The sequence below is a fragment of the Vigna unguiculata genome, chromosome 5 (assembly GCF_004118075.2).
Source record: "Vigna unguiculata cultivar IT97K-499-35 chromosome 5, ASM411807v1, whole genome shotgun sequence".
Classification (NCBI taxonomy): Eukaryota; Viridiplantae; Streptophyta; class Magnoliopsida; order Fabales; family Fabaceae; genus Vigna; species Vigna unguiculata.
In genome coordinates, this window is record NC_040283.1 from 4,704,264 (window position 1) to 4,730,038 (window position 25,775).

Consider the following 25,775-nt stretch of genomic DNA (forward strand, 5'->3'; position numbering starts at 1 on the left):
AAATTTCACATTAATTAGAATTGGGACCTAAAAATTGTGATATTCAAAGCAAACACAATTTAAAGATAATTTTTCAAAAATATTTTCCTAAGATACTTATTGTCATGACAGCTTCAAATATAAGTACATGGCTAATTTAATTCTTGAAATAATGAGTAACTCACTTTTAATTCTTCAAATTAGAAAAATTTAAAGGAAAGGTTTATTAAATTATAATCTCTCAGGTGGAATAGGACAACAAAACTCAACCAATAATATTAGCACATATTTAGAAATTAAAAGAATAATAGTCAAATATAAAACTTTTTATTGAACAAATTACCATTTTAGACCGGTAAAATTTATGTCTAAGTCTATTTTGATAAACTCATTAAGTAAAAAAAAAAGTTTGACTCACTTATTAATGTAAATTATTATATCTAATTGATGTGGACCTCCATTCTTCTAAGAATTTTTAAACTGTAAATAACGTCAAATAATAATTTATGATAATATATAAAGAACATTTTCTCTTTTTTTTTATATTTTAAAATTTTAATTTTATTTTTTAAAATATAACTATTTATTACATTATTTTGAAAATTGATCGTTATTTTAGAAATTTTTTATAAAACAGTTTATCTCTGTTTCTTTTTTTTCCTATTTATAAACATTATTTTCTTATCTTCTCTTATATATTTCATTTTATTTTTAATAAATATAATTTTACTTTATATATTAACTTAATGACTCTACAATATCACCTGTTAATATAATATCATGCATATTTAAAAAATGCGTACACACAGACGCGATAGCACTGTATTTACGTTAATTTTAATAATTAAAATAATCAATACTCAATATAATAACATCAAATACTAATTTTAATCCATGTCAAACAGGTTTTTGGATATTCAATATTCCTCTTTTTAATAAAAAAAAAATAGGCAAAGAACAACACATGTTATTGAAGAGGAAAAAATATATATTATCTTTTTTTAACAAGAATAAATAAATAAAATTATAAAAATCCAAGAAGTTAAAAAAGGAGAAAATATTAAAGAAGATGGCATATCCCATTTAGTACATGCAGATAAATCAATGTTAACTATAAGCATACACTCTTGTTTTTCATAATTTCTTCTCCTTCATATTGCTAACTTTTTCTGACTTTACATTTCACACTTTCTTCTCTGTTTCTTTATTTCATGTTTCTCTCTTTTCTTCATCTCAAAAGATGGATGAATGTTTGCAATTTCCCTTAAATTAACTCAAATTTCAGGTCACAGCCGGCACTAAATTCCAAAAGCAAAAGGCAATTCTAGAAGCAGGAATTTTATCTTCATTAAATTGGTGAGCATCTTCTTAAACTTGATAAAGATAATAATACAACTTTATCACATCTTCTTAGATCGAACACTTACTACTCAATTAAAAGTTATAAAAATTATAATCATTAGTTAAATGTAATTATTTGTAGTTAAGAACGTAACAACCCATTAGTATTATAATTTGATTGTGATATGATCCATTTGACTTTTATCATGAGATAATTGATGTTACTTTCAACAATCTTTTTCTCAACAATTGTCTTACTAGAAATCTCATTCTCAGATTATAACTTGACTCACTTGCCATCAAAAGACAATTGTGTAACTCACGATACATTTATTCTAATATATATTTTATATAAATGATTAGGATTTACTAAAATTAAAAATATTATAATTGGAACTTATTAAACACAAAATAAATAAAAATGTATAACTTTGACATATCTTAATTAGTGGCAAAAGAAATGTATTATTAATATTTTCCATGTATTATTGGGTATTGACTATTTTAGCAGCTTGGTTGGATACTAGTCTCGCATAGCTTCTTAACTCATATAAGTAATTATTTCTTCTTTTATACGATTTTTGGTGTGCTAAAATATTAACTATTTTTATTGATTGATACCATATTAATATATTTGTTAATGGTTGAAAATTGATTGAAAGATAACCAATAAATAACGAGTTTAGTAATAAGTCCAAATATCGCCAATTGCGAATTATTAGTATGTCTGTTGTAACATCCCATTTAATAGTTTTTCATATTATCAAACAAAACATTATATCATAATCAAAGATAGCAGATAGTAGGGGTAGCAGTCATACACACATAGTATATGTATCTAGTACAGTCCTGCACACTACTACATCTATAAACACATATACACCAGGTAAGAGTAGGTAGAAAGGATGCTAAACTACACCCAAACCCTCAAAATATTAAGTAGAAATCTAACTATAGTGGGCACTCCTTGCCAGGCTCCAACTCCTACTCAAGAGGGGGCATCTCCATCTGGTTTCTGCTCTACTCCCACCAAACATAGGTGATCATTGCAAAGGGATAATATGCAAAAGCAGACAACACAAACAAGAAGGGTAAGCTAACTGAAAGAAATCATCAATACACTTCACAACTAGAGATATCATTCATAGCACATAATTCAATCATAAGTTCTAGACTCGATATCCGGATTGTGTAAGCGACGTTGGAGCTCTTGGTGACTTGCACCTGTAACGGTTCCCAAGCTCTGCAGAGCCTATACACATGGAGTATTCACCCGACCGTTCCCAGGGTAAATCCCTTTCACGTCTAAGACTTGATCAAGTTCGACGATAAGGACCTCCTGCTACTCCTCACGACATAATTCATTCCGCTCTATCTGAGCTTGAATGATTATTGGAGTTTCACCAACCATTATAGATTCCTTACATCCTTACACACACTATAATTCCACTTGGATTTCCCTTGAAATTCCATTTTAACCTCATCTTCTCATAGTATATATTCATCCAATTTAATCATACAATACATCAATGGTAGCATTTCAATCATACAAAGCCTAAGTTGTACAAGGATACATTAAAACATACATTTTTACCAAAGAAAGCAGATTTGAAGCACCACTACTGCAGTAGCTCTCGCTCAGGCTAAAAAGTCTAGCCTAGGCGAGAGGTTATCTCGTTCAGGCGAGACACTAACAGTGACAAAGGAGAAAACCTAGGTGAACTCTCGCTCAGGCTAGGGCTGGTTCGCCCAGACGAGATTGTTATCTTGCTCAGGCGATCCTAGCTCGCCTAGGCGAGACTTCGCGCAGGAATAGAGGTGTGTTTCCTGGTGTTTTCGCTCAGGCGAGCGTCACTCGGCTAGGCGAAAATACCAGGTCACGAACCTGTTCCTACATGCGGTGGGTCAGTATATCTCAATCACAATCAATTAATCATCAAATCATGCAATTCAAACACCAATTTATCAATCAAACATGTAATTCAAACTCATCTACAGATTTCCTATTCGAATTAAGGAGATTGGTTAGCTTCCCTTACCTCTATATATCTTTCTAATTAGCTAAGATCCTCCCACCCAAGAGCTTCAGGTGTACCACTTAGTGAGCTGGAATTACAAGTTCAAAATGAGAAGGGTTCCCAACAACAGAAAGAGGTTTTACAAATTTTCGAATTAAACAGGAATGTAAGGGTTGGGAGTGACTTACATGGAGGAAAAGGAGGAGTTGAAGCTGAGAGGGAAGATCCTGAATTGGCCTCAGGTTTAGGTTCTGCAACAGGGGAAGAGTGATTCAGAATTTCTCTTTTGGTAAAGAGAAGGCAGAGGAAAAGAAGAGGGAGAAGGGGTGATGTGAAGTGCAAGGTGTTTCTGTGGTGTGGGTGGCAGAGAGAAGAGAGATCAAGGAGTTGAAATATTTGGGTTCCTACACCTGCATCTTAAAAATAATTTTTTTTCTGCTCTTTTTTTAACAATATGTTTTCTTATTTTCTTGAAATAATTATTTAAGTTTTTTTCCATTTGACATAATTTTACCCATAATAATTTTTTAGAAGTGGATTTAGATCTAAGATAAAAAAAAAAATTGTCAATAATCTTATTAAAGTTATTTTTCAATTTTCTTTCACATGTGTGAACCATCTATAAGAACAAAATAGAAAAAATAATCCATAACTCTATGCGAATGAATCGGACAAAAATGAGAGAGGAATGCGTACAAATAACAATACGTCTTCTGTGAAAAATCCCAAATAGTTTTTGTTGTTAATACAAAATTGTAATGAATGAAAATATTTGTATAGAAAGAAAGAAAAGAATGAAACATTTTTTTTTTATTGTTTGGAAGATAGTTTATATAAATTCTGGTATATTAATTTATCTAAAATATATATTTTTAAATAGGGTTAAATATGTTTTTAGTCCTTAAGTTTAAGTGAAATTTAGAATTAGTCCATCTTCAAAACTTTTGATCAATTTAGTTCTTTATCTTTAAAAATGCGTGAATTTAGTTCTTTTAACTAATGTTTGTTAAATTTATATGACGTTTCAAACGCATTTCATGATAATATTTAAATTATTTACACCGTTTAACACATTTTCACTTTAATGTTAGTTCAAATATTATCATGAAATGTGTTTAAAATGTCAAATAAAGTTAACAAAATTTGGTAAGAATAACTAAATTTACGTATTTCTAAAGATAAATGACTAAATTAATATAAAGTTCGAAAAAAAATTAATTCTAAAATCCACTCGAACTTGAGGAACCAAAAACATATTTAATCTTTTAAACAAAATATATTTTATTAAAAGTTTTCAACGCAAATAAAGTATTCAATTAGTCAATGGTATATATGCACCAAAAGAAAAGAAGAAGAAAGTAGGTTACCTCATTGCCTACCATCTTTTCCTCTTTAGCTTAAGCCACTCACTAGGCGTGGAAATTTATGCTATGCTTTCTACAAAGGCCCAAAGAATATTTATATTTCAAAATAAGAAAAAAAGTATAACTTTTTAAAATAATGTAATAAATAAAATGAGTGCTGAAAGAAAGTAAAATAATATATTCATGGAGGAAAATGAGAGAAATGTTGAAAGAGAGAAAAAACACATTACATTTCTTTTTTTTGTCTTGTAATACTAAAATGTTATCGTACGTATCCATGTTGTGACGCAATGAAGTAACATGGGAATTAAGTAATGGTGTGTCCCACATGTAATTTTGCATCTGTTTTACCGAATATACCAAGTTTGAATGAGAATGATTTGAAGTCATTAGGTCAAACGTACTCAAATGTTATATTAAGCGTGTGTTTCGTAACGTGTTAGTAAAGGTGGAATCGATTATTTGACGAAGAAACAAATATTTGATTTTTATTGACGTGAAATTTATATTTAATTTAAGATGAATTTTATAGTTGAAATCAATTACACGTCTAAATGATGTCGAACCAAATACATTATAAAAATACAAATTTGTAATTACTTCATAAATAAATAAATAAATAATAATAATAATATTATTATTATACGATAAATCTAACAAAAATACCGTTAAAATAGATTTTAAATAGTTTTTATTTGAAATAATAAATGAAATCATTTCGGTATATAGTATCAATTCTTTCATATTTTAACACAAAAAATTTCAAATTAATACAAATATGAGTATAAATAATAATTAATTTTTTAAATTGATACTAGAAATCATCAAATATGTAGATACACTAAAAAGAAATACTAACCAATTTTATTAAAAAGAAACTATTAGTAACTATAATATAATGAATATTTTAGTAATAATTTTTTACTTTGTAAAATAATATCTAAATTAATCATTAATGATTAATAATTTGTCACTAAAATTAGTTGTTAACGAAATTTTTTTTAATGATAAAATAAGTTACATAGATGATAAATTTTACTTTTTTGTAATTATTTGATTCCTTTATTATATAGTTATGTGATATTCTTCATTCATTTATAATGATATTAAAAAATAAGATTTACATATTTGTTTACATCAAACACTTGATAAACTGTTATGGAGATGTCAAATATATAAAATATATTAAATAAAAAATAGAGAGAGAGATAGAGAGATAGAGATAGAGAGAGAGAGGGGGGGGGGAGAGGGGGAGAGGGAGAGGGAGAGGGAGAGGGAGAGGGAGAGAGAGAGAGAGAGAGAGGAAAAGATGAAAAGGATTAGAGGGTGAAAATTGTGTTATTTTTTTTAAGTGATTCAGAGGTGATTCTAGAGTGATGTAGAGAGTGAAGTTTGTGAGAGTTTGTGATTGAATTGACTGATGTGATATATTAAAAAAACTTTTAATAGAAAAAAAAAGTTAGATTACCAAAATGTCCCTATTGTTACAAGTAATATCAAATTACATATAAATAATTTTAAATTATTTTATAAATTTTATTGAATGATTGAAAATATAAAAAAATATTTATAAAAAATGAATGATACAATATATTTTGTATAAAAATAAATTTAATATATAAGGTGGAAAATAATTAATTTACATGGAAACTTTTTAATAGTAGTTTTAAAAGTAATAATTTTTTATTATAACCATAATCAATTATTATTATCGTTAACATAGAATTAAGGAAATGAACTAAAAGCACGGGTGTATTGATTTTAATTGCTAAATCACATGTAACAAAAATTAAAGGGTTAAATATGTTTTTGGTCCCTCAAGTTTCAGCGAAATTTGGAATTAGTCTCTCATAAAGCTTTTGACCAATTTAGTCCTTCATCTTTCAAAATGTGTGAATTTAGTCCTTTTAACCAAATTTTGTTAAGTTTATCTGACGTTTCAAGCGCATTTCATGATAGTATTTAAATTATTTACACTGTTTGACACATTTTTGCTTCAATGTTAACTTAAATACTATCATGAAATGTGGTTGAAACGTCATATAAACTTAACAAAATTTGGTTAAAAGGACTAAATTCACGCATTTTGAAATATTAAGGACTAAATTGATATAAAGTTTTGATGAGGGACTAATTTCAAAATTCACTGAAATTTGAAGGATAAAAAACATATTTAACACAAAATTAAATAATGAAAGGTAATTTGGTAAATTTAGTTGTGTCACCTTCTAATCTCATATCACTATAGATGGTGAGATTGAATTTTTAGTCAATACCTTTAATCATCTCCTCCCATCATCTTCTATCACCTCCAAAAGAACACGCCAGTCACCTCCTAATCATTTTTTTCCATTGGCTTTTTTGTATTTCAGGGCCTGTTTGACCATAAAATTGTAAAATAGGGTGTGTTGATTTTTTTTTTCAAAATTGGGTCAAGTCATTATGGGGGAGGACGACATTAAGGTGAAGTTGTCCTCCACCCGACCGATTTCGTTTTTTATTTTAAAAACAATATCGTCGTTGGAGACGACAATTTTGGTTTCAAATGAAAAGTGAAGTGATCCTCTAACATGACAACTTCACTTTTCACTTTTTTTGTTTCATTATCTTTTATTTATTTTTCAAAATTTTCACTTTTCATTATTTTTCTTTTTTTTTCAAATATTTCAGATTTCATTATTTTTCCTATTTTTTTTTCAAATTTATCAGTTTTCATTATTTTTTCTTTTTTTCAAATTTTTCAGTTTTGATTATTTTTCTTTTTTTATTAACTTTTCACTTTTCATTACTTTTTTAAAAAAATTCAATTATCAATTTTACGTACTTTTGTTTAAAATCATTAATTACGAAAAAAGACTGAAAAAGTGAAGTTGTCATATTAGACGACGACTTCAGTTTTTCCACCACACACAAAACGTCCTTACAGGACGATATTGCCTTTTAAACAAAAATAAAGAAACCGACTGGGTGGAGGATGACTTCACTTGTAATGTCGCCTCCCACCCTGACGACTTAACCTTTTTGGCAAAAAAAATGAACGAACTCATTTATACAAATTTCACTTCAAATAGACCCCAAAATATAAAAAAGCTCTTTTCACATCCCTTGTGAATAGTACATCCACCCAAAAAAACATGTCTCTCTTAGTATTCCACCCCGGTTGATAAGTGATAGATACAAATATATTCCTTTATTAATGAGACTAAAATGAGATAAAGTTTAATGAATTCACATCGACAATTTGTTACATTTTATTATGGCTAATTCTAATACATGATGTATGAACTTTAAATATTATTCAATCATATCAAATGAATTACCTATTTATATTTTGTAAGTTATTTTCATCTCTAATCAATATATGAAGTCCCAAATACATTGTTGAAAGTGTTGTGTAACACAGAATGTGGAGCCTCTGATATAAATTTGAAGGGAATGTGTGGATAAGATTGTGTGAAAGTGAAAGAGCAAGTGGTGGTACCAAAGTTGAAGGAGAAGTGGAACAAGTCTCTTCTTATTCCACATTTGTTTAGAGAAACAAATAGAAGAAATTAATTAACAATAAGCAAAGTTTGTTGAAATCCATGAGAAGAGAAGTATTGGAACATGCAACCTTTTACATTAAAACACAGCCTTAGCAATTTTATAATGAAATAGCAAAGCAACTACATCAACCACCCCAACTGAGTCATACATAGAGATTCACAAAAAGTGAACTGTGAAAAGGAAAAGGAAACCATTTTTGTCCATTGTTTGAATTAATGAAAGGTGGAGAAAGGAAGGGGCCACAAACGCATAATTCACACAAATCAACGCCATCATTAATCTCCCACTAACTACTACACTTGTGTCCTATGTCAATGCCACTTATTTTCGACTCATACAGTGCTCTAGGTTTCATGCTCACCAAGTCTTTTGGTTCACATTCTCGATCAAATTTTTTGTGTTGTCTTTTTGTTCAACATTAAAATTATATTATGTTAATATTTTAAAAAAATAATATATTTTAAAACTTTAAAATCAGTTATTATTAGTATATTTTGAAGGTACGTTAGATAAACAATACAAATAATCCAAATTTTAAGTCTTTCGAGAAGAATTAACGATAAATACAATATCAATATGACTTAAATTCAATTTATATATAAAATTTACGTTATTTTTTATTCAAATCTTTAAAACAAATAGAATTGAACATGTTTTAAGTCCTTCAATTTTTAATAAAAATTGATATTAGTCCCTCAACTTTATAAATGTATGAATTTAATTTTTTTAACCAAATTTTATTAAGTTTATTTAACGTTTCAAATGCACAAACAATATGTTCAAACAATGTAAACAAACTAAAATAGTATAATGAAATATGCTTAAAATGTCAAATCAATTAAAAAATTTTTTTTTTAAAAAATTAAATCTATGCATTTTCAAAGATGAGAGACTAAATTGATTCAAAGTTAAAAAAAAAAACTAATTTCAATTTTCAGTCAAAATAACCAAAAACATATTTACTTCAAACAAAAATATATAGGTTTTATTTCTTATAAAATATTATTTTTTTTATCTAACGTAAAACTGATACTTAAAATTTTAATAATATTGAAACACGTTGCATTAAAAAGCAATAGTCCAAGGACGTGAAGAATGAAGACAAAAATGCAAACATGTTTGCCAGAATGGCATAAATGATTGATATAAAGAAGGTGTGTGAGATGAAATTCTGTTCCATTATTCCACAAAGAAAGGAACATCCAACTAAATACTTCTCATCTTCATGCTATTATTAATTAAAGCAAAGACCACCCTAATCATTTTTGTCTTTGTTTAATTAGGGTTGATTCTTGTGATTACTTTTCCAAATAGGAGTTTACCATTTTTCTATCCAAAATTTGTTTTGCTTTGGGTCCTTAATTTTCTCACCCTCTTTGTTTCTTTAATTAATGCCGGCAATGACATTACATAGAGACTCCACAAGTTTCTTTGAAGTGATCGATGTTGCTAAAAACAACCAAAACGTTTCATGTCCTCCAACAAATAATATCTATTTTTATCAACCAAAACAATCATCGATATTAATTTTATCTAATTACGACTACTTCATCGATTCTTGAACTTGGAGAATTTTTCTTTAAACAGGGATTGTTCACTAAACCATAAAGTGACATTAGGAAAAATTCAAGATTACATCACCCTAAACAATTTTAGCATTTTCAACATATTCAAATAACATTATTACATTTTGATTTTTCTTGTCTATATAAAATATTTTAGTTACTACTAGGTAAAAATATTATTTCTAAGTATTGAATAATTACAATAGTTCATAATTTTTAATATTAATGAACTTTTTAGTTAATTATTTTTTCATTAAAGCTCTTCAAAATATTTTCAACTAAGACTGACAAAACTTTGAGGAGTGATACATCGACACCGCAAAACGATAAATTAGGGTCCTTTGACACTATCAAATAATACATTGATTTTATAATTTAAAAAAGTTCAAATTATACTACTTGAAAAAATATCCTAATTTTAAATAGTTCAATTAGTTCAATAAAATTTTATACTTTCACTTTTTTCAATTCCTTACCAAAAATAAACTATTTCCAATTTTTTATAAAAAAAAGTATCCTCTTATAAGAAATACTTAAAGAAACAATAAAAAAAAAAAAGTGTGTGCATAAGTCATTTTTGTGTGATATTGAAGACTCCCTTTCCAATATAACTTAAATAACACTCCATTATAGCTTGAAAATAAACAAAGAAAATTATTTCTCATTCTTGGGAAGACACTTTGCATATTTTGTTTTTTTATGACTCATATATATATATATATATATATATATATATATATATATATATATATATATATATATATATATATATATATATATATATATATATATATATATATATATATATATATATATATATATATAAGTGATTCTTCTTGCCCGATGCTAACGTCGAAATCAATATCTCACAATGTATATAAAGGACAATAAACTTTAATTGTGTCCACAAATAGTACACACAAAATAATATTAAATTATTTTAGCCTATATTAGAAAAAATGGATAATTATAAGTAGTGTTAATAATAATAAAAATAGAAAACATAGATGAAGGAATAGAAAATAGTTTTATAACCTATCCTTAAATATATCGCACCATAATAATATAATAAGCAATAAAATAAACAAATCATACAACACAAAAAATTAGGTATATAGTAATATATTAATTATGTTATCAAATTCTATATTATATTATGCACCATTCGTCACGAAATGGGTATTTAATTCACATATTCGTAAGAAAAAAAATATCTTAGAATACTCAGACACGATTTTTTCAATCCTTTGTTGACTTGAATTAACAACCACAAATGAAGAATTTCCTTCTTCGGAAGAAAAAAAGAGAAGAAAAGAATAATTTATTTCATTGAATAGTTTCTTCGCATGCATAAAATAAAATAAAATAAAAAGTTATTTATTTATTCTTTAACTCTAAGAGATTAATTATTTTGTAGCATACCTGTTTATTTTGTTCGTGTCAAGTCAGAAGCATCTCTTATCTGTTTATTTTGTAAGTATTCTCCGCTTTTCCCTCCGTGATTTCTGTGGGGAGACTTACTATTTCTCATTCTTCGTTTCATAATTTATACCTACAAATTTATTTTGTTCTCCAAACGTGCTTTTGTCGAAATTTCACGTTCTACAATTATAAGCACATAGAAAAATTGCTGAATCCAAAAATAATGCTCCAATTTTTGTCAAAATCTTAACTCGAATTATTCCAGCATGTAACCGTGAGACATAATCTAGTGGTGTATTTGTACGAGAATGTATAAAACTGAGGTACGAAGTTTGTGTTATAAATATGATTGCAGAAACAGAAACAGAAGCAGAGGCAAAATAACAACAACAGAGGAAATGGTTAGAGACATAAACACACGTGGTGACTCTGACTCGCCCATGCTGCAGTTTTTTTCTTCTTAACTTTCTTACATTTCTGTGGTATAAATTCCAAACTCACCTTTTTTCAAAAACACCATTTTTTAATCGAATAATGCTTTCTTCTCCTACCTTCACTGTTACACTACAGCTTAATCACTGATTCCTTTCTTTCCTTTTTCAATACCTTTCAATTCACACACACACTCACACACAACCCTCATATATCTATCTATACACATATATGTATATATAAACACACTCATGATGCTTTTCTCATTGCTTCATTCCTTCAGTTTGTTTTCTTCCCCACACACTCGGAGAGACTCATTGGGTGAGGAATTCACACAAACACCCACCAAATTTCAACGGCCATGGAAAATCAAAACTTTCTATCACTCTTCATCATCCTCTTGTTGGCTCATTGGATCCATGTTCAAGCTGCTCCTCCTCAATCTCGCGTCACACAACTCCCTGGCTTCAACTCCAGTTTCCCATCCAACCACTATTCAGGGTACGTCTTAGTCCCACATCTAACAGAAATATTAGCAACACAGAGTATATAAACGAATGCATCCTCCCTTATTCTAACGATGCAGTCAAGTCATTAGAGTTTATATTTCAAGCCTAACACTTCATTCACCTCTGCCAAAATTTTCTTTGTTAATTGTGGTACGATTTTGTTGGAAAATGATTTAATCAAATAAGGTATGATGTATAATACATGATGTTCTGAGTAGTTTTATATGGAGAAAAAGTGGTGCGAGTGAGTTAGAATTTTTTTGTGTGGGTTCAGATATATAAGTATTGATGGAGATTATAAGAGTGGGAAGAACCTGTTCTACTACTTCGTGAGTTCAGAGAGAAGTGCAGAGAAGGACCCAGTGGTGCTGTGGTTGAATGGTGGACCTGGGTGTTCAAGCTTCGATGGCTTCGTTTATGAGCATGGTATGTTAATCATTGTACCCTTTTTTTATTATTCCTGGGGAACAATAATCATGCTACTTTATTTCCATGTCTCGTCGTATTTAATCTCCAACTGTTTCGGTATGGACAGGGGTCTACGTTAATTAATTCTGCCACATTAACCTCGTCATGTTCCATCTACTCCACGAACAGTTTCAAATTTCAAACCTTTTTGTTTTTTTAATTTTTTCTGGTTAGAAGTTGCCGCTTCTTTATCAAACTGGGGACCAAGTTTTAATAAATATTACGCGTTTTTGTATTAATTTCGCACCCCAACTGTTCGAACACTTGCACACAAGAGTAAAACGTTAGATATTTCTGTTTCCTGGGAGGTCTTTTTCTCCTCACCTTGAATCATTACTATTATATTATATTATAATTATTATTATTGTTATTACTTTTTGTGTTGATTATGTGTGTGATTGTGAAATGTGTGGGTGGGTGCATGCAGGACCATTCAACTTTGAGGCTGCAAAATCAAAAGAGAATCTACCCACTTTGCATATCAATCCTTACAGCTGGTCAAAGGTTGGTTTGGCTAAGAACGTCACTCTGCAAATCAATATTGCTACATTAGTCAAATAGAGAGAGTTAAAATAAAGTAAATTAATGTCTTTATAGTAACCATGTTTATCCATAATGTTGATTGATTTCAGGTTTCCAACATTATATATTTGGATTCTCCTGCTGGTGTTGGACTCTCTTATTCCAAGAACACAAGCAAATATGTTACTGGGGACCTGCAAACTGCGTCTGATACCCATCTTTTCCTCTTAAAGGTACATCCAACAAAAAAGACATTGCCATTTGAAACAGAATGAACATTAACATCGGAACATGCACAAATTAATAGAAGAGATTACAACACAGTTAGTATAGTATATCACGACACGCCAATCTTTATTAATTCTATGTTTGCACGCCACAATGATACGCACGAAGCAGCATCGTGCATAATTGCAAATAGTGATCATAATTAATGATACTTGTTTGTTTTGGATCTCTTCTATTGGCAGTGGTTTCAGCAATTCCCAGAATTTCAGGCTAATCCATTTTATATTGCTGGAGAGTCTTTCGCTGGAGTTTATGTCCCTACTCTGGCTTTTGAAGTGGCCAAAGGTAACAGTGCTAAAGTCCAATTCTACAGTAAACAATACCATGCATTCTTCATGAATTTATATAGTTTTAATTAAATTTTAAACTGTTGTCTGTGACTGTGAGTCCATTTATGTAGTATAAAAAAATTTACATACTCAGAATGTACTATACATACCCTAAAGTTTTTAATTCCAACTTGCTATGTATATATATTTTTACATGATCGGTGATTTATGAGCATAAACTATTTGTGTATAATGCCAGGAATCCAGAGTGGTACAAAGCCCGTGATCAATTTTAAGGTACATACTTTTTTAGGTATAATAAAATATTATGAGATGGTTTTATATTGGACATTTCCATAATTAAGAATGAGATCAATTTCTTAATAAGATGAATAAAAAAATAATAAAGGGATATTATATATGAAAATTACTTTCATAGTTTGACGTAGAAAACTAGAATACCTTAACTTACCTTTGAGTTTTTGTTTTTTGTGTAGGGTTACTTGGTTGGAAATGGTGTCACGGACGAAATATTTGATGGCAATGCTCTCATCCCATTTGTGCATGGGATGGGCCTCATATCCGACAGTATCTATGAGGTGCTGAATAAATATTAATTTCTCGCACAACTTAATTTATTTACCATCTAATTTCTTTTATACAAGGTGTACCCCACTTTCCAAGTTAATATAGTACAAGAATTATGCAGCATTATGGTTTTCCTTTGATGTTATGTCCTGTTATAGAGTTCTGCATGCTCATGATGTTATTATCAGCCATAAGTCCATAGCACTTCTTCATGCACCCAAAGCCTCTTGCAGCAAAACTTATATGAAAAACCAGAAAATGACTGATTATCTCGTGCTTTCAGAAAAAAATCCTTAGATCACTGTCTGAAAACTAAGATTTTAGGCATAACTACACGACATTTATCTAAACAAGAAAATCTATCACGAAAATTATAAGATACTAGGTAACTAATTATTAGCAATATAAATACCCCTCTCTTAGAGACTGAAATCTTATCTGAACAACAGTAGAATTTTAACAACACAAAACATAGTATTCTGTTACTTAGTTTTATTACGGAATTCAATTATATGTGCAGGATTTACAAGCTACATGCAAAGGAAACTACTACGATGCTTACTCTTTGGACGAAAATGATCCGTGTTATAAGAGCATTGTTAAAGTTGATAGGGTGAGACATTCATATAAAAAGAGCATCCACGGTTTTCTTTTCTTCTTCAGCTCATTATGAACAATAATTAAGATTAGTGTCGCTTTGCTGAGTACATGATCATGACTGCTGTATATATATATTTTCAGGCCATTGATGGGCTTAACGTGTACAATATACTAGAGCCATGCTACCATTTCCCTGACGAAGCCATAGAAAATGGAAGCTTACCAAAAAGTTTCAAGCAATTAGGAGTTACTGAGAAGCCTCTCCCTGTGAGGAAGAGAATGTTCGGAAGAGCATGGCCTTTTCGAGCACCAGTCAAACCTGGTCTTGTCACATTATGGCCTCAATTGTCTGAAACAACTCAAACGAGGCATGTCGCTTGTGTTGTAAGTTTTCAATCATGTCTCAAAAATCATTTTGTATTCACAGATTATAATCTAGTACTTTCTTGAAAATAAGACAATGACACGACAGACTTGTCATATACACATGTAACATGTTATAGTTGAGATGAAATGATAAAATGAATCGTTTTTTTTTTTTATCTGGCAAAGAGCAGAATGATGAAGTAGCAAGCTCATGGCTAAACAACGATGCTGTCAGAAAAGCCATTCATGCTGAATCGGTAGGTAATCATTGTAATAATTAGCATCTATTAACTATGTTTACTTTAACAGTTATATTAAAGTATATATATAATCACGAATGAGGATTAATTAATTGATTAGTTTTGATGCACATGAACAGGAAAGTGTGGCGGGTGCATGGGAATTATGTACAGATAGGATAGAGTACTATCACAATGCTGGAAGCATGATTCCCTACCACAAGAACCTAACCAAGAGGGGTTACAAGGCACTTATTTTCAGGTATATATCACCTTCATTTTCACTAATTATAGTTGGAACTTGGTTAACTACTAATTACTTTTTTGAAATCCTTAATCAATTAGTTAACCTCCTCCATTGTTTCATGTATGTATATGATGATGGTTCATGGCAGTGGTGACCATGATATGTGTGTACCATTTACTGGAAGTGAGGCTTGGACTCGATCTCTGGGATATAAGATTGTGGATGAATGGAGGCCATGGAACTTAAACGACCAAGTTGCTGGGTATGCATTTATTAACATAATTAACAAAGTTCTTCAATTAAATATGATCCAGATTAGTATGATTAACATAAACTATGGTCAATTATTTGAAATGGCATTACACAGGTACTTGCAAGAGTACGAGAACAACCTCACATTCCTAACAATCAAGGTAAGTCAACTTAATTACCACTTATTAGTTATGACGCTCGGACACGCCTCATCAACAGCGTGTCTCGTGTCTGACATGTATCAGACACCGACACTCATACGACATGTATCAGTCAAGTATCCAATTTAAAAGACATTTTTTTTGTCTTTAACATGATTTTGACATAACTCCAACACAATGTTAATAACCACAAATTCAATGATTTTCTAAAAAAAACCTATAAACTTATAAATTTATCACATAAGTTTCTATTATGATTATAAAAATAAGGAAAAAAATATTATATGATCACTACTTTTCATTTTTTTAGATATTAGATTGATAAATTAGATTCATTTTTGTGTTAGTTGACAATTTGTTAGTTAAAAGTTTGAAACTAATATTTATATGTATGTAGTGTCCTGTGTCCTTTGTTTTTCAATTTAGCCGTATCTCCGTGTCCTTATCATATCATACGTGTCAGAATCCGGGCTTCATAGCTTATTAGGAATCAATTTCCAAAAGACTATTATTTACTGATTTTGTTTTATTTCCTTAGATGTAATTCTGAATTGAAATTACTTTTGATAAGTTTAAACTCATTTAACTATTAATTAACTCAAGAAACAGATAAATGAAAACTGTTACTGGTTTTACTATAGAAACTCTCTTAGACATGGGTTTGGTACAGGGAGCTGGGCACACCGTGCCGGAATATAAGCCACGGGAAGCGTTGGAATTTTTCAGCCATTGGTTGGAGGGAAAGAAAATATAAGTAAATGCATGCATTGATCTTATGTGGGGTAAAAATAAGCACACTGTTGTTAATTCTAGTTTTACCTAAGTTTGTGATTAATACATCACTTACATTACATGTGCAATGGATTAGAGTTATGAAAAAAATATGTAATGGATTAATTATTATTTAAGTGTACTTTGTTTCATACATCAATCCTTTCGAAGAGAGGATATTGATGCAACAAATTTGTAATCTTATAAACCTTTTTTTTTTTTTTTGTAACTGTCATTCTACCACCTTTCTTTATTTGCTTCTGAATTTAGGCTGCTTTAGATTTTAGAACAACGCTATGATATGTTTGTAAATTATTTTCAACTTATAAAGTCTTGACAATAAAATAAGTATATTACTAAAGTTGAAGCAACTTTTAATTAAAAAAATATTTTCAATGGTTAAAGTTATTTTTAATTTCAACTCTTTTCTTTTCTTGGTCATTCGTATTTAATACATTTGAGATTGAAGTTAATCCATTGTCTAGCACCTTCTCTGTTCAGTCATAAAAGTTTGTTTAGCAATGTCAACAACATGTTGGTGAAAGATATTAATATGGCATTAATAATGCAAATATTTAGCTCTTCAATCCTTTTAATGTGATTTTAAAAATGATAGAATAAAATCAAGATTTTTAATCAGTTATTATTATTATATTTATATATAAACATTCATTCTAATTAATCTTATATCATTAATGTGTTAAAATTTATTCATAAGAGTTTTCTTATTTTATATATATGGTTAATTAAGAGGAAATATCATATTAGATTTCTTAATTTATGTACACAGATTAAAAGATTAAACATGAATTGATAATCTTGTCATAAAGTTATAAAATGGGTCTAAATGTGTAGGACTTCAACTCTTTATCATAATATATCATAAGCATGATTCAAAGTAAAAGATTATAATAATGAGTTTTGAAAAAATTAAAATTTTCTCTATTTAAATTCGATGAATATTATTTATATTATAAAAAAAATGTAAGATTCTTAAACACCAACATTATTATACTAAATTTTCTTTTAAAACATTTTAGAATTTGAATTTGGTCATTTCATCATATGTGTAATTGCAGCTTATAAGATTAGTTTCTTATAATGATTGTTTGATTCTTCTTTTTTCTTAGTATAATGAGTAAATTTTATATTATTATGTGTTGTTAAGATTAAATATGTTTTATAAAAAAATTATAGTAAAAATGGTTTAACCCGACTCGTATGTTTCATAGAGTTATTTGTCTTTGCTATTAAAAATTAATTTAGCACACTTAAAGTGAAAACCATGTTTGATTGTGAGCCTAAATAAAAAGAACCCGTAAAAATTATATGATATATGTTTTATTTGTTTTTCCCCTAACCAAAATTGAAGTTTTATCTCAATAATTTGTATGATAAAAATTTACACTAAAATTACATATAAATTTGGACAATAAAAAAGATGAAACTATGAAATTTTTATCAAACAACATTATCTTCCATCTCTATAGGATTAGTTTGATTTTTATTTTAGTATTAAATTTAATAAAATGAAATGATGTCGTTTTTTTTTTGGAAGATAAGTAGGCTTGTACAAATTTGATTTTATTATTATTCGAATTCATAGTATTGTATTTGAGAATGCAAAACAATTACGAATTCAACAATTACAAAGTATAAAAATGTTAGATATTCAATAAAGAAAAATATAGTAAAAACTTAATTAAAAATACATAAATTTATAATGATATAAAATTTAACTAAATCTTATTTAAAGAGAGAATGAAAACAAGTAACCACAACCTTTGAATCAAATCATCAATCATATAAGTTAATATTCATAATATATATATATATATATATATATATAAGAAATAAGATCCCTGCACTTTTCTGAATCTTATCCTTGAAATTTATGAGACTAAATTTGAAAAGATAAACTCATTATCTGATAAAGTAGATCAGAGGAGCAGAAGAAATGCCCTGCAATATAAGTATGAATAATTGAATCAAAATTAAATGAAAGACAATTTTGCAGTGAATCCGATCGGTGTGAACACAGTGGTGTCACCAGCTTCACACACAACACTCCAAATAATAGCAAACACGAGTTACTCCTGTTCACCACATTAATTTCCATCCCTAAAAGAGAGACCCAAAAAGCTTGAAAATTTTTGGCCACTTCATTTCATTTATGAACCTTTTCCAATTTCTTTCTCAATCACTCTCCAACTACTTCAACAATAATTAACTCTCACTCATCAACCATGCTACAACCACCACGTCACTCACTCATCTCAACCAACCATACCAGTGTTCATCTTCATGTATAATCATATCAGACCCACATGTCTAATCCTCCAAAAGATTTCATTTTTAGTTTCCAGAATCATGAAATTGATTTTCATTCAACTATTTCAAAACCTGATAAATCAGGCAGCATGGATGAAGAAAAAGAACACTGTTGTAATATAATAACATATCTTCAAAAACACTGCATAATGCAGCAGAAAGTAACCAAGTAAGGCCTTTGATAGAAAAAATATATGGTAAGAAGAGTTTGATTTTACAAAATTTTCCAGACACACTAAAACAGCCCGGCCATCTTCTCTAGTCCAAACACATGACCCAGAAGAAACAAGAGAACACACCAATTGGTGAAGGGAACATGAATACTTCAACAGAAAAGAAAAGTGTGCAAAAGAACAAAAAAAGGAAAAGGGTGTGTATGTATCTATATCATGATGATGATGATGATGGAAAACAGAACAAAAACAAAGTAAAATAAAGGAATATAAAGTAAAAAACCATCTCAACTCAACTCAACGTTCCTTGGTTGAACCATTTTTCTTTCAATTTTGTTTTCTCATCATGTCTTCTTTGTCAGGTTCAAACCTTGGGAGGTTTAGCAATGTGTTCACACGAGACACTCCTTCAAGTGCAGACCATTCTATTTCTGATTCAGGATCTATTTCATCTTCCTTAGACTCTTTCTCCTCCTCATTCTTGTTGGTGTCATCACCTTCACATTCGCCTTCACCTTCATCGTTCTCCCTGCATGTTCCTGACCTAGCCAGACCGGTCGGGGCCGAAACGTCTCCCCGGTCGCCATTGTGGACTTGGACGGCCGAACTAGGTTGTTCCTTGGACTTGGCAATGGAAGCACTGCATAATTTGTGTGAGGCAGTGTCCAGAAAGAGACAAACCACAGCACAGTCATCCACTTTGGAGGTCGGATACTTGTACCGCCATGCGCGAACGGCTGACTCGACCAGCGCTCGAGCGGCCGAGGCACGCCTTGATGTGGCTGCCACTATGTCCACCACTTCTTTGTTTGAGAGAACATCCCAAATCTGCCATTGACAAACAACAAACTTGAGATGAATGTGAAAAGGCAAAGTAAAATGGAAATCTTTGTTGGTGACAATGCTAGTTAGGTTGCCTACCCCATCTGTTGCTAAGACAATGAACTCGTCTTTTTCGGTGAGTCTTCTGTATGACATCTCTGGAACAGATATCAGGCCAAAATCTTTGAGACAAAAATCACCGAATGCCCTGGCCATGGCAAGGCCTGGTGAGTCGTTGTTCGGCAACCAGACACGAGCAACTTCGGGTTCATCCTGAAGAGCAAAAACACGGCCTTTACATTTGCGAATTCTCTCTTCTTCAGCTGTAAAAATGAGAAAAATAAACTGGGTCAGACATATGAACAATGCGTACATATATGACACAGCATGAAAATTGCATTTGGGAGCTTTCAACTTAATACAGAGTGATACACAGGCTAAAGCAATATCTATTTAAACTTTAAAACCAAGAATGGGTTGCTTCTGCAGATGTTGAATTTGAGATGAGCCATGACATACAGACACAATACCTCGTCACACACATTAGGAGTTCATGTTCTTTACTGTTTTTTTGTAATGCTTTCTCTCTGTTGTGCCTTCGAAATACGTTGATTTTGTTACATTAAAAAAGTTTCTACTATATTTTAAAACATCAAAATCAATATCCATCAGTGCCATTTTGAAGACACGACACAGGGTCAGTACCAAAAACTCAGTGGATAATCCAAATTCATTGGATAAATCATACACCATGTGTGCAAGTATTTCACATGTATTTGAACTTGACATTGAAATAGGTTCCATTGCTAAATGGATGCTCAACAATCTGATGCCAGACAAGAGATATATACCTGGAAGATTGGGTTTCAGATCCACAGTTAACTGGACAGCGACAAGAGAATCATCATTCGCTCTTGTACCCAACACAGCTCTAGAGTCACCAACATTCCCAACGATAAGATCATGGCCCTAGAAATGAACAAAAAATCCTTTATGGTCAGAAGAAATAACTCTTTTGCAGAAAATTACAAGTTTCCAACAAAACATAATCAGAGTTACAAAGGTTACAAAGCAACACCTGCTTAATCAGAGTTACTGCTGTTGTTCCGCTACAAAAACAATCAATACTTTGGTGGGTCTTCAGTTCCCTATCCATAACTTTGAACGCCGTCAAAAAGGATTCCTTAAGTGTCTGAAAGATTTCAGGGTGTTTTTCTGTTTCTTCAGCATCAACAGATACCCGAGGATCCTCATCAGCAGATGCAGAAGCAGCCTCTTCTATGTTCATGCTTCCTGCAGGATTAACGCTAATCTCCTTGAGGACTTCCTCACCAGGAACATTAACTTCCCAATGGGCATTCAGTTTTAGAGGAAGAGAATCTCTCACTCTTTTTGCAACCATGTGACCATATGGACCATGGCCATCAAAAACTCCACAGAAAACAGTATCTTGTCTAGAACAAAAGTTCTGCAATACATCGAAAACAGAACCAATTAAAACTCTGTTCAGCAATAGCTACAAAAAGCTTCCCCCTCCCATATCCATAATAAATACAAAATCAAGAGAATAGCAAGATACAGATGAAATGGGAAGACACAGATTTTCACCAAGTGATCCCCATCGAATAAAACATTAGATCATTAATTCATTCACAATATCACAATCAAAACCAGAAACAGTCATACATAGCCAAAGTCATGCAAAAGAGAATCAAGGATCAGCAACAATCATAACTATGCACAAAACTACATATGCAAAGAAACCATGATAGAATAGAACACACTTGGTCAATCAATAAACGTCACAACCAAATCCGAATGAAATACAAGGCTCAGCATAATACTTGGAAAAGTAGTTATATAAGTAAGTAAGTAAGTATGTATGTACATAAATAACCCATGTTCGTATGTATATATGGCAGGGCACAAAATCCAATGTGAGGTAAATCAATCAACCTGGCTAACATTAAGATGGAAAAAGATCTGAATTGTGAGCAAAATGTAGCAAAAGAAAGAGTACAGAAAGAGGGTAATTGGGGAAATATAAGAAAATGTAAAGTGAGAGAAAGGATCTAACCTCCCAAACCACCATGGCATCCTGGTTGGTGCCCTTCTTGCCTTGCTGAGTGAACAAGGATGCAACTTGGGAGGAGCCATTGAGGAAGATCCTCCCAGGGATCCTATGGAGAGGCTCATTCCTCCAATACTCAAAGGAAGAAGCTCTTGATCCAAGCCTCTTCTTGGCGTTGCTCTTGCGCTTTCTGAAAGATGAAGAGGGTGAAGTGGGGTGAGGGCTCCTGCTTTCCGCAGAGAAGCAGGACCCCATCTTAAGGGCCCTTAGAATGCCAAGAATACACTCCAAACCACTCGAACACCCACTTTCTTCCCTTGAAGGATCCGTCACAACCCCTTTGAGAATCACCAACAAAAATCAAACCTTTCGCAATCCCCCAACACCACTTCTCCACCACCTTCAATTTTTCTTCTTTCACTTGCGCAACCTCTTCACCACCACCACCACAACAATCACACCAGCACACTTCAGATTGAGATGACTAAAATGGCAGTGAACCAACTTCAGTCATCAACCAAGGCAGAGAATTCAGGATAAGACCAGAAAGAAAGATGTCTCTCTCTTTTTTTAATGGGTGGAGAACCAGAGAAAAGAAACAACACTCCTCTTTTTCTCTCTCTTCCTCTTTTTGGTTTCTGTTATTGTCAAATAATAGATAACATGCAGATCTGCGTAATCCCCCACAAAGGCCACAACCCTCTTTTTTTTATTATTAAAAACCTTCTGTTGCAAAATCAACAAAAGGGATTAGTTAGCAACTCGAGATGTATGTACTCCAAGGTGGTATTTTGAAGGTAACCCACATCAGCATGCGAGAAGTTCAAGCGAACCCAGAAAGCAAAGTTCTGAGCTTTGGATCAGAGGCGTCGATGGGGGTTGAATTGACTAGAAAGTCGAAGAAAAGAGAATGGGTGGGTAGAAAAGGAAGAATGTGAAGAAGGAGGAGAGAGAAAGAGAGTGCATGTATGTATGATGATGAAGTTGTGTGTATGAGATTTCGAATGGAGTGAGAAACAAACAAGTTGAAAGTGGGGAAAGAATCTGAACCACCGAGGACGCAGAGACGCAGAAACAAAGCCGTTCTTGTCTCTGGAAGACGTCACTCTTGGACGGAGAGAGAAGGAAAAACTAACACAGAAGAGAAAAGAGAAGATAGACAAAGCAAAATTTTGGACAAAGCCTTCATTGTTCCACTTTTAAAAACAAGTTTTCCCATCATTGCGTTAAAGAACATATAAAATTTTAGAAATGTATATTTTTCCGACCAAGTAACTTGGTAAATCTTATTCTCACGGAAGGTCAATTGTTGTCTGTTTTAACGCGTGTTCGTCTATGTATTATTGAAGTTTCAAGATTTATCTTCACAGGAAGTATAAACAGTTTCTGTGTCAATTATGTTTGTCCAAATATACTTTTCTTTTAAAACATGTTAAACTACTATATTTTTACTTCTGAGTGTTATATAAACATAACAACATGCTTTTTTTTTTTTTGCAGTATATTGTTTCTACGTCACCAGTTTTTTAATCATAATATTAAATTTAAATTTATCTTAAGTTAACCATGAAATAGAAATTATTATTATCATCATCAATTTTATCAAATTTAAATAAATTTGCTTTTTTTAATGTTTATAGACTCTCAGACGGTAAAAAAGGAAATTATTCTTTTCATTTTGTTTGTTAATGGAAAACTTTATAAAACAGTCATTTAAAAAATTTATAACAAAAAATTGTAACATTCAATTAGTATTTTACATTTAATTTTAAACGAATAATTATGAAAGGCGTTGATTAACTGACTGACAATTTTAATGTTGAATGTTTGCAAAAAATCACTAATGAAATCACATGCAATGTATATCCTTGTTTTCATTGTAACTAATTAATTTAATTTAATAAATAAATGTATAAAATAATAACATAATTAATTTAGTTTAAAAATAATTAAATTTAAACTATTCATCACTTAAATAATAAAACTGGTAAAATGATTATTTTAATTTAAAAGGAAAAATTAAAAAAAAAATTAAATTTAAATTAATTATAATTAAGATTTTAAAAAAATATGATAAAATAATTATTTCAATTTTAAAAAAAATTATTTAAATCATAAAAATTATAATTAAAGTTATCTATTTCTTAAAATTATTTGACTCGTTTTAATTTCAAATTAGTATTGAAGTTATCCCGTTGAATCGTTATTTTTATATTACTCTAAATTAATATTAATATTATTTCCTTTATTAATACAAAAAGTTATCAAATGTTTTACTATTATTTTTATATGTTTGTATATGTTTCATTATATATAGATTATTGGTCAAGAAAAATATGATATATATTGATATTTATCACATCTTGTGATTTTTAAAACTATTCAAGAGTATGTTTGAGAAATAATTTTAGATTTGTTTATAATTTGACTGAGATCAAACTAATAAATGAGTGTCTATATTTGAGAAGTCATAATTTCTTATATTGTAGGATGAAAATAGGAATCCTGATGAGTTTAATAAAATATTTATCAAGAGGTAAATAATTCGATAATATATAATAGTGCATTGAATTATATATCTACAAATCAAACTTGAAATTATATTATATATGTTCATCTTTAAGGTTGAGCAGTAAATATTCAACTACTTAATACTTTCCAGAAACAACTACTAAATATGAATTCATATTTTTGATAAAAAAGTATTAAGTCTTATAATTGTAGATTCAATACTAGGTATTTATTGTCTCGTTGAATTTATTAAGATTAATATTAAAGACTTACAAATGTTTTCATCTTTTTGTATTTATTTTCTTTCATACGTGTCTATCGTTCAATTAAAATATCTATTTTATTATATTAAAAATATTTTCTTTAAAATTTAATATATAATAATATACATATTAAAAGGTATTAATAATATAATTAATGTTATACTTTTGTATATAAATTAAATAATAAAATGATATTCTTAATCATAATCGATTACGTTTTTAATACAGGTTATTATATTGAAAATCATAATTAATTATATAGGTATGTTTTTTTAAATCCTAACTTTACAATACAGGAATTTGTTAGCATATATTATGATTTTTTTTCATAATTTTATTTTTTCGATCAACATAAAAAATAAATAAAACGTATGAAGCAAGCACAAAAATTAAGTTTTTTTAGGGAGTAATAACTACCAAAACTGATAAATGTTTCGAACCAGGCTTGTGTTAAAAATGAACAAACTTTAAATGAAGAATAAAATTTAAAAAAATACAAATTTGTAATAATAATAATAATAAAAGACAAAAAAACACAATTCCTAGGATTATTAGTTTTACTAATTGAACAAGAGTTTCGCTAAACGCTACTCATAAACAAATTAATAATTAGGAAAATATAATGACATATTAACACTTTATAATAAATACTTTAAA

The 25,775-nt window shown here is 30.0% G+C and overlaps 2 protein-coding genes and 1 long non-coding RNA gene across 3 annotated transcripts; 1 reads left to right on the forward strand and 2 right to left on the reverse strand.

Moving 5' to 3' along the window:
* Positions 1–2,068: 2,068 nt before the first annotated feature.
* On the reverse strand, positions 2,069–3,711 carry LOC114186289. The gene is made up of 3 exons (XR_003605003.1): positions 3,527–3,711; positions 3,360–3,426; positions 2,069–2,340 (listed from the first exon to the last, which is right to left on the reverse strand). It is a non-coding gene; the product is annotated as an uncharacterized LOC114186289 (long non-coding RNA).
* Positions 3,712–11,950: 8,239 nt separating this feature from the next.
* On the forward strand, positions 11,951–17,170 carry LOC114185429 (serine carboxypeptidase-like 20). The gene is made up of 14 exons (XM_028073143.1): positions 11,951–12,168; positions 12,451–12,602; positions 13,072–13,148; positions 13,277–13,399; positions 13,637–13,739; positions 13,983–14,020; positions 14,221–14,322; positions 14,832–14,924; positions 15,053–15,295; positions 15,469–15,534; positions 15,657–15,778; positions 15,912–16,025; positions 16,131–16,176; positions 16,847–17,170. The coding sequence occupies exons 1-14, from the start codon at positions 12,029–12,031 to the stop codon at positions 16,928–16,930; spliced, it is 1,503 nt and encodes a 500-aa protein (XP_027928944.1). The 5' UTR covers positions 11,951–12,028; the 3' UTR covers positions 16,931–17,170.
* Positions 17,171–19,372: 2,202 nt separating this feature from the next.
* On the reverse strand, positions 19,373–23,535 carry LOC114184888 (probable protein phosphatase 2C 33). The gene is made up of 5 exons (XM_028072271.1): positions 22,351–23,535; positions 21,352–21,741; positions 21,125–21,242; positions 20,373–20,596; positions 19,373–20,279 (listed from the first exon to the last, which is right to left on the reverse strand). The coding sequence occupies exons 1-5, from the start codon at positions 22,597–22,599 to the stop codon at positions 19,779–19,781; spliced, it is 1,482 nt and encodes a 493-aa protein (XP_027928072.1). The 5' UTR covers positions 22,600–23,535; the 3' UTR covers positions 19,373–19,778.
* Positions 23,536–25,775: the final 2,240 nt, after the last annotated feature.